At 36.9% G+C, this 10,000-nt stretch overlaps 2 protein-coding genes across 4 annotated transcripts in view; one reads left to right on the plus strand and one right to left on the minus strand.

Annotated features, from left to right (window-relative positions):
• Window positions 1-1,380, plus strand: part of Polr2J (DNA-directed RNA polymerase II subunit RPB11) — a 3,838-nt gene extending 2,458 nt beyond the window's left edge. Inside the window, exons 2-3 of the mRNA XM_043033549.2 lie at window positions 1-96; window positions 791-1,380. The exon at window positions 1-96 is cut by the window's left edge and continues 54 nt beyond it. Coding sequence (XP_042889483.1) covers window positions 1-96; window positions 791-919 — 225 coding nt within the window. The 3' untranslated portion in view covers window positions 920-1,380. The remainder of the gene's footprint in view (window positions 97-790) is intronic.
• A 1,035-nt stretch (window positions 1,381-2,415) lies between these two features.
• AP-1gamma (adaptor protein complex 1, gamma subunit) overlaps window positions 2,416-10,000 on the minus strand; it is a 40,205-nt gene continuing 32,620 nt past the window's right edge. For all 3 annotated transcript variants that reach the window (XM_043033547.2, XM_043033548.2, XM_086551332.1), the window contains exons 13-19: window positions 9,780-9,875; window positions 9,386-9,554; window positions 8,774-8,912; window positions 8,088-8,294; window positions 7,824-7,975; window positions 6,584-6,676; window positions 2,416-6,176 (exon numbers count right to left, since the gene is read on the minus strand). In XM_043033547.2, coding sequence (XP_042889481.2) covers window positions 6,075-6,176; window positions 6,584-6,676; window positions 7,824-7,975; window positions 8,088-8,294; window positions 8,774-8,912; window positions 9,386-9,554; window positions 9,780-9,875 — 958 coding nt within the window. In that variant the 3' untranslated portion in view covers window positions 2,416-6,074. The remainder of the gene's footprint in view (window positions 6,177-6,583; window positions 6,677-7,823; window positions 7,976-8,087; window positions 8,295-8,773; window positions 8,913-9,385; window positions 9,555-9,779; window positions 9,876-10,000) is intronic.

A 10,000-nucleotide genomic window follows, 5' to 3' on the forward strand; every position in this document is an offset into this window, starting at 1 on the left:
ATGATCCGTATGCAGCTGCTGAAGGACCCCAATGTAATCTTCACCGGCTATAAGAACCCTCATCCTCTCGAACATAAGGTGTTACTCAGAATACAGGTAATGGCGATTGTTTGTTTCTCCCTCCCTCCCTCTTCTTTCTTCTTTCTTCTTTCTTCTTTCTTCTTCTTTCTTCTTCTTCTTCTTCTTCTAGATTATTGTTTTTTTTTGTTTTTTTTTTTGTATTTTCAAGATTTAGTTTTTGTGATGCAGGGGTTACAAAAGTTCTGTATTTGTCTGACTGATACTTTATAGTTTATGAGATGGTAGGTTAGATTTTTGTATTTTTGTTATTATTGATCAGTAGATTTATTTGATTTTGTGATGGTTCATATGTTATTGTATAATTTTATAGAATTAATGTTTGTATGATCGGAATGAAATAGATGCTACTTATTAGTCATGATCTGTATGAATGAGAATAAATAAGGACACAAAGCTAATGTTTAATCAACATTTTGGTATTTATATCTTCATCATATTATTTAATTTTGATGAATTTAGAAGCACAATAAAGTTGCACATTTTACTATGCAAAATCATTTGGTCTCATCATACTTTTTTTTTTTTAACCCATTGGTTGCAGTTTTAAATAAATATTTGTGCAATAGGAAGGCTGGTTTACATTGTCTGGCACGGTGCCATCTGCGTCCATGACCGACTCTGCCTTTGCAGCAAATCATGCCATCCGCTGCTAACGGGTTAATGTATTACAATACACAGATTGTACATTACTAATTCCATCTTTCTCCAGACTTCAGATGCCAGTTACACACCTCACGACGCCTTCATGAACGCAATCACGGACTTGATATCCGAACTATCCCTTCTTGAGGAGAGGTTCAGAGAAGCCATTCGAGAGAAAAAGGAAGGGTTTGACTGAACCAAAACAGCAACTGAATTTCTGGCTATCAAACACGCCAATCATTCTCTAACCATTTCATTAGATTATCACTACTTTAGGTTTTTTCTTCAGTAAAAGGGGTCATGCATTGGTCATGAATTCATGTTTATCACTGAATAGTTTGTATTGTCTTGTGAAGAATATAAGGTTGAAAACTGTATTAATCTTAGGATTTTAAGATTTTCAATAAAATTTGTCATAGCTTCATATTTTCATTGCCAATAAAGGTGTACAATTATTATTTTAAAGGAATAATTTTACTGTCCATTTTATTAAACCACTGCAATATGACCACGTTATTTTTATTGATATTTGAAGGAATATACAAAAACAACTTTGTTCTAATATACATTTCACAAAAAGGACCATAGTGCTTACTTGAAGCTCTGATACTAACTGATGTTCAAAAGTATTTTGACAAAATAGTCTACTGTATTCTATTACTTGTCTTTCATATAACCTTTTATATAGTATATTATAAATGAAAATGAAAGTAGGCCCAATGAAGAATATAGGAAATGTATAAATATTGGTATTACCAATAATTGAAGAGAACATATTATTGGAAGAATTGGTGTATTTTGTACTGAAAGATCATTAACCCTCTCTGGACGGGTGGTATAGTACTGTACTGCTCATTCAAAAGCCCAGTGGCCGGGCAGCACAGTATTGTGCCAGCCATTTAATTGATTTAGGCCTAAGCGTTCGAAAGCCCCGGCATTGTGACATTCAAGGCTAGAATGCCCCCGTCGTGAGTGGGTTAACAAAGAAAGATTGCAGAAAAAATAAGTACTTCTTTCTTTTATATTTAATTACTTTCCCATCATTTTTTTTTTTTTTTTTGTACTTTCACTACAATCCTTAATTATTAAATATATATTGAATAATTATTGGCCAACTCTTGATAGAATTGATATAAACAATCTGCAGTGATTTTTTCATTTACTGGAATGGCCATTAAGCTACTTTTGTCAAAGATATGTTACAACAAAGTAAAAGCAAATATGTAGTTGATCAATAAAAATTATCTGCTGAAGACGGCAAGTAAAAGAATCCAATTTGTTTTCAATGTAGTTCATTACAAATCAAAATGGTGTCAATAAAAAGTACAAGGAAACATGTATAGGCTTGGTTTTATATGTAACTGTTTGAGGACTTATGTTTTATTTTCATTTTTATTACTCTCGGACAGTATTTAAATGAAGTGCTATGTGAAAGTGCATAAGTAGCAAGATTTTGTGAGTACTATACTTTTTTTCTATCCTGTATGCTTCTGACATATTCAAATACTAAAGTTTTTCATTTATATGAAAATTTTATTCAGTAGATGGGTTTAGGTGGGCTAATTTTTGTTAGTTTAACGAAAAAAAAATCTTACATTAATCTTTCCCACAATTTTTTTTTTTTTTCTTCTTTTTAGTATTCCATACAGAGGATACTTGAAACACTGACCAGACCAGAGGAAAACAACAATATAAAAAGTCATTGATAAATTTATTTCCCCAAATTATCAATATGACATGATGCCAGAGGGCTCATTTTACATCACCAGAGAACATGGAATGGCTTAGTGGACCTGGCCTACTGTCTAGCAATGGAGTGGGGAAGGGTGCCACACCCCAAGACAATACCCACTGGAAAGGAGACAAACATTCATCTCAAAGAGCGATGCAGACCCTGCCAACTTCTGGTATTTGGTTGTGAAGACTTGTGGTCTTGGCTGACAGGGGAACTGCAAGCATGTCACCAAAAAAGCTTGAGGTTGCTGTTCCCTTCTGCTGCCCGAGTCGGTTTGCAGTGACTTTAATTTAGGATGTCTATCTTGAGGTCAAGACGAACTATTCCACAGGAGTGCAGGCATGTACCATGTGCCACATAAAAGCAATTTACATTCTTGGTCCATTCAATTTTGAGGACCCACTTCACACACCAAAGGAGAGAGAGAGAGAGAGAGAGAGAGAAAAGAAAAAAAAAAAAAAGTCAAAGGGGTTAAATCCAGCCTCATCTCAAGTGCAGCAGTTAAGTGGGAGGGTATTTTGGGGTTAATTTCACTCAGCATATAAAATTCCTTTTGAAAGAATGTAAAATCTGTCATATATTTCTTCCTTCCCACTGCCCCATCACTTTTTGTCTGGGTGCTATTAAGACATTCCCTGACACTTTTTCTGAAAGCAGCCCTGGAAGTTTTATATACATAATATTTTTTTCTTATAACTCAATCATTATATCAAACAATATATAGATACATCATTCCTAAATGACATAAAATATACAAACACTAAATAAATTTAATACAACAGGACACATTCCACAAAATATATACCTCTTGGGCCTATGGGTCCTACTGTGTAACAATGAAATAAAATGACAGAACCTGGGATCATAAATCCTGTCCCAGGCTCTTCATAGGCCAGTTTTACTTTTTGACATTTGTAGGAAACTTTGTCAAAACTTGCGTTGGCGCCTTGGGCATAAATTTGCCAAAACAAAACAAATTCATACTCCATCACCAATTTAAATAACCGAACATAAACATTAAGTTTGGTACTGATTAAAATCATCTAAGTAATACACAAAGGAGAAAAAATAAATGATGTGGATGGACTCTTGGTTTTTACACATAATAGCTGGGCTCACGGCAAGGTTCTCCAAGCCCTCTCACTGTGCATCACTTATAACAAGTATTTACAACAATTATGAAACACCTACTCTTCATCATCATCATCATCAGCTTGCTCTTCCTGATATGGTTATTTACATAAACCTGACTTGTACAAAAAAAAAGACCTTCAAAACAAAACAAAACCTTAGATATTAATTTCTTAAATAAAAGAAGGAAAAAAAGTGAAAAAAAACAGATTTCCTTCTTCCCAGTTCAATAATCTATAAGTCCACTTTTTGACATATATTTTTCCCTTTTTCCTTTCTTTGTTTATATATATATTTGTATATATATTTATAGCTCCTTAAAGAACAATTCACCTTCTACGCCACCTCAGCTGTGATAGTGGGATGGTAGCTGGCACACGACAGAGCACTTGATAGATTCTTTTCTAATAAAAAGGGTAGATCATATGCAGCCAGTACTTCAAATCTCACTGGTTAATAGTATTTGGCATAGACTAAAAAGCGTAAGAAAAGGAAATACATACTATACATATTTCACAATGTCCTAACAGCCATTGGGGCTTTTAAGTACAATCCTAAACTTTAAAAATGGCAATCAGTGTTTACCCAATAATAAAAAAAAAAATGTTATTCAAAGATGCAGAAAAAAGCATTTTTACACTGTAAGGCAAATGATCATAATTATCAATAGGGTACCTATTTAACACATGTGTTTTAATGTTACAAAAACAATTCCCAATACATGCAACAGATCACTTAAGTACAAAGGGAAGTACAAGTGTGACAGCTAAAGATTGTAACATAGGTGTTGGTTTTCAATGTGTATAGTACTGCAACAGACACTCCATTTTGTAAGTTACTAATAAGATGACAGTCAAATTCCAGTTTTGCTGGAACGAATATATCCTTTATTGGAAACAAATCTATGAATGCAGCAACTTACAAACCATCATCCTAGTCAATCATTTCATCATGGAGGCTGATCATAATAGATAATCTGCCGAGGTCTGTATTCCGGTCAAATTACTTGACCTTATTGTGGGATCAGATTGAATACAGCTGTTAGTAAACTATGTACCTTACATAATGTGAATCATTAATTGCACTAAAATTACACATAAAAAGGCTTCAATAATATAGATATCTATTGCAATGCAAAAAGAAAGAAAGAAAAAAAAATCCTTAATAGCTTCAAATATAACCCATGTTATATTGTTCTAAAATAATCACTGGTTCATAATGAATTTCATCTAATTTCTCAGGAAATGGTTAAGCAAAACATTAATGAATATCATCATTGTTTTCAGGTGTTAGAAGTTAGATAACTATAAATCTTTGTGTTATGTGTTTGTAATAAATAAGAGAATCAACAAAATTTAAATAGGTTTTCTCAACCTTCAAATAAAAGGAGCATCCACCTCTCATTTCAAAAAACTGAACTACCTGAAAACTTATTAAACTTGTCTGAGTCAACTAACTGCAACATACTCATCTGAATTACGGTTGGTCTTCCATGAATTAACGTTGGCCATTTAATCTTTGTATCACAAATATCACCCCTCAAATGTCAACGTTAGCACAACCATTTCTCGCGAGAGTCAGCGTATCGTACACCGTCCAATAAGAGATATAATGCTCAGCAGCAAAAACCTCACACTACAGCACAGGGAGATTCCTGTCACCTCATCATTAGTAGTACACAATGTAGGTGTGACAATGTACTTGTTGAGTCATGGATTGGGAAGGACGGGGCACATGCCAAACTGGAGAAGGACGTGGGAGAGAACCCAAGCTTGAAACCGAGGACGAAGTGCCATGAAAGGTCTAATGAAACAGACTGGTACACTGATGCTTGCTTAAGAAATTTCAGCTGTGAAGAGGAGCCAATGAGCCAAGACATGAATACCATATGTATAAAGCAAATAGGAAGTAAAGGAACGAAGAACGCAAGTGTAAGCAAGATAAGGAAGAGTAGTGTAGAAAACCAGATGAGAGAAAGACCATGTTGTCTGATGAGACAAAATGTAGTTCCAGAGAAGAGAGTGCATTTGTCCTGCCCATTTGAGACCACAACCACCTTGAGAAGATACACAATGTCATAAAAGGGGAAAGGGATCATCTCCTTGAAGCCATCTTCCTTATTGGCAAAGAATGTTGAATGTGAAAGAGAACTTATAGCACAATATGAAATGACCTTGAGAAAGAAACAGATAAAGGATGATAGATGGAGTGATGGTAGCATTAAATTACCAAGAGAGGAAAAAGAAAAGTGTGCAGAGTGTAAACATGATCTTCTTGCCTTGGTAAGAATCTTAAAGCAATCACTGAAGGAACAAATCTTAAGCAAATCAATTTTCAGTGAGATCCTCTCGGGGAGAGAGAGAGAGTACAAGGTTGTTGTCTTGGCCGTGTAGAAATAATTGTTCTTGACATGAAAGTGATACAATGAGAGGGAGCCAATGGAGAGGCAAGTTCCGTGGACAGAGTGAGGGGTGCCCAGGTGGTGTCACTGCCAAAGAGCCGGGGGGAAGTTGCTGATCTCGCCCTGATCCTGGACAAGTGACCCGTTGGCTGACCATGACAGCTTTATCCTCATCCTCAACGCCACCTGTGTCAGAATTCGAGGTATTTCATTTCTGTATTCATTCTATACAAACACATGAGAAAATGTGAAAACTCTTGACAGAGCGGTTAGAGAATTTGAATAATAATGATAAACCAAACCAAACTAATAAACATCTTAATGAATATGAATATCATATCTTCAGAACAGTTTACATTCAGATAACAAAACATTAAAATCTTTTAAGAGACTGATAAATTAAAGTTATTCTAACAAAACAAACAAACAGCTCTGAGTACAGTACCCCTTGCTGCCAGGTAACCAATATACATGTCGAAAGAGATTTCAACATTCAAAGGATTATCCCCTTGCTGTTATCAAAATCACGGACTTGTATAGTCATCTCTGGCAGGAAGGGGCAAAGTGAATGTATTTCCTCACTCCCTATTTACCTTGTTCGGGTTGTTGACCTTTATTATTTGGTTCAGGGTTGACGTTGGAGCCATAGTAGTGCTGCTCGGGTTTAGCATCTGCAGCTGTAACGACTGTAAAGAGAAGCAGCATTTGAGGAAAGTGGCAAGGATGTTGTAGCATATTATTTGAATGTGTTTAGTTTAGTGCAATAACATAGTGTGAATGGAAAAAATGTAGTAAGAGGAAAGATCTCTCAACTTTTTGAGCCTTGGTGGAGAAATTGTAACTATTTCCTTATGGAAGTGAGAATTTCAGGACATCTTTTTATTTCCCTTTAGAAAGTGTATTTGCATGCCTTTAACCCATTATCGACAGGTGACAAAATATCATGTCAAGTGGTGGTAGCGTTAGCCGCCAGGGACGAGATATTTCATCATGACTATCCTCCTGGCCTGTGCGCTGGGTCATCAGGTGTATAGCTCTTGGCCGCAGCCCGTACAGCCAAAAATCCCGAGGCATTTGGTTTACATGTTTGAAATATCCCAGCGTTTCGACCATTTGGAGACAAAACAGCCCAGTTGTTAATGGGTTAAGCCATCCACACAGAGAAGTTACACTTGAAATTCTGATTATATTTGGAGAGATGGCTTTGGCTTCATTTACAAAAGAGGCAACACAGGGCAACTCGCATTCTTAGTTTACTTAACCCTATGACGACGGTGCGTCACACTTGTGTGACACACCCAAACTCCCAACGCCGGGGCGTCATGCGATTGTGACGATTACAACGCAATATTGCAATCGCCCGGCATAGGGGACTTCGCGTAGCGAGTGCCCCGTCGGGAAAGGGTTAAGTATCCATATTAAAAGTTCACAATTCTAATATTAATAAAATAATTCTCTGATAAACAATGGACTCAAAATTCTGCTAACAAGCCTATTCAATGTAAACCTGAATTACAAAACAAGAGGCTAGTAACAGTTTTATAGGTAAAGAAGAACAGCTTTAAACCGTAATGATTTAGAATGAGTGGGACATTTCTTGCATTGCAAGTAGCACTGTTTAAACTCTATCCCAGGTACAAGTTGAAGGTAGATTCTAATATTAAAATTCACATGATTGTTGTATCTAATTGTACAACTCCCTCATAATCCTGTGTTTGTTTTTATCAGAATTTATGTGCTGTAAATATAAAGCAAGGAGTAAGGGAAATACTGTCAGAAGTAGTATTGTGAATGACTAACTAAGTTCCAAACAGAAAGTAAAGGACATCATACCTTTGGCACAGCAGCCTGGAAGAGAAAATCTGTGACGTTCGTTCCGGTGTTGTTTGTGGCTTGCATGTTGATCGTTGTGACGGTCTCCTGCACCTCAAATGTCATGTCCAACTTGATTCCATTTTTGTTATAAGCATTGATGCCTGGTATACCTGCAGAATAAAAAGGATGATTATCATTAGCACCATACATCTATTTTAAATAAAAGTCACATAATACCCACAAATCAATTAGACCCTAGAACAGCATAACATTTACACGTACTACTATTCTTCTGGACCGCAGGTGTTGTGAGCGTATTTGAGGCCGTTGTTGCAGCCGGGTTGAGAGAAGTGATGATAGGGGTGGAGTTGTTGAGCAGACCATCCAACAAGAACGCAGAGTTGCTGGCATTGGTGGACTGGCCTGATGATACAGTGTCGTTCATGTTGGTAGCTGGCACAGGCACAGCAGGTGCTGAATCCAATCCACCTGTTGAAAGTGTTCAAGTGTCAAATGTGTTCAGAAACCGAGTACATTGTTACAAGTCAATATTTTGCCAATTTTAGCTAAAGCTTGAGGAAGGGCATATCATAGAGGAAATTGAATAATTGGATCTTTGATTAACCAAAGCAGCGAAAAGGAAGTTGTGAAGGAAGGAAGGGAAGAGGAAAAGGAGGACAGTAAGGGGAGGGGAGATGAGGAGGAAGAAGAGGTGGGGTGGGGGGGGGATGAGGAGGACGAAGAGGAGGGGGAATGAGGAAGATGAGGAGGAGGGAAGAGGGGAGTTGAGGTGCTAGGGAGGAAGGAGGAGGAAAGGGGTGGACAAGATGAGGAGGAAGGAGGAGGAGAGGGGTGGACAAGATGAGGAGGAAGGAGGAGGAGAGGGGTGGACAAGATGAGGAGGAAGGAGGAGGAGAGGGGTGGACAAGATGAATCATGAGGGAGAGGATGAATAGACAACATCTCACCTAACAGATCTAATATATCAGAGTTAACAGCCGGTACTGGTGCTGGTGCTGGTGCAGTGATGGGTGCTGGAGTTGTGGAAGTCTGAACAGTATTGTTCTCACCAGGGTCCATTCCTCCTAGTAGGTCCAACAAGGCATTCTGATCACAGAAAAAAGAAGTTATCCTTGATGAAATATGTAATGTGATCATTCTGAATATCACAATGATGAAAACATCATATAAAGATGAGATGACCAATCATAATACACTCACTATTACTGTAAAAACTTTGGCAATACAATTTATGGGGCTTTGTTTAGGCATGTATACAAGAAGCATCACCACCACAAAGGTTGGTCCTATCTTTAATACAGTATATCTGCTCTCAAGTTTTCAGACGAAAGTTGTATTGCTCTCTATATTCTTAAACAATTTTGATGTAATTTTAGCAAAATAAAAAGTAAAAAAAATTGGCAGGCTGTGGTAACTGATCAAGGGCTCATTTTGGTTGGCAGTTTAAAAAAGGTTGAAATACTTTTTAAAAGTTCTCCTTCTGCAGGATTATTCACAAGGAAATTCTACATATTCTCACTCCACCCCTACATATGGGAGAGGGGGGAATCAATCCTTACCGACTCGAAATTTTCATTAGCATTGTTATTGGGCGCTGTGAAGTCGTTCAAGAGTGCCTGATTGTCTGGACTTGCATCCACACCATTGGTCAAGGCAACCTTGTCATTCTCTGTTATTCGGTTATTTTCAAATGGTGGCATTCGCTCTAAGAGGGGTCCTCGCATGTGACTACAAGGACAAATGTTAGAGCATCAGTATCACACCTCGCATGAAAAGGAGTAGAGACTTGAGACAAATATGGGATCTTTTCTTCAAACCTAATTACCTTCATATACTTGCAGCAAACAAATATATAAATATATATACACATACGGATACACATATACAGATAGATAAAAAAATATAGATATGAAGAAAACATTCAAATTTCAAAGTAAAACAGGGAAGACTTACCTATGTCTGGTGAACAATTGGTTATACTCAATACCCCTCTGCTGTAGTTCTATATTGAGGTGTGAGCCAAATGCACTAACTACTTGTTGTATTGATCTGTTGAGGCAAGAATACTTTTGTTAGGAAGTTATAAACAATCTCACCATGGGGAAGATGCAATAATTCTTTGAACATCTTCAATCATTTCAAAATTACTTCAAGATAGTGTCATGATTAATTTC

The sequence above is a fragment of the Penaeus japonicus genome, unplaced genomic scaffold (genome assembly GCF_977035675.1).
Source record: "Penaeus japonicus unplaced genomic scaffold, GWHDUDI00000001_assembly GWHDUDI00000025, whole genome shotgun sequence".
Classification (NCBI taxonomy): Eukaryota; Metazoa; Arthropoda; class Malacostraca; order Decapoda; family Penaeidae; genus Penaeus; species Penaeus japonicus.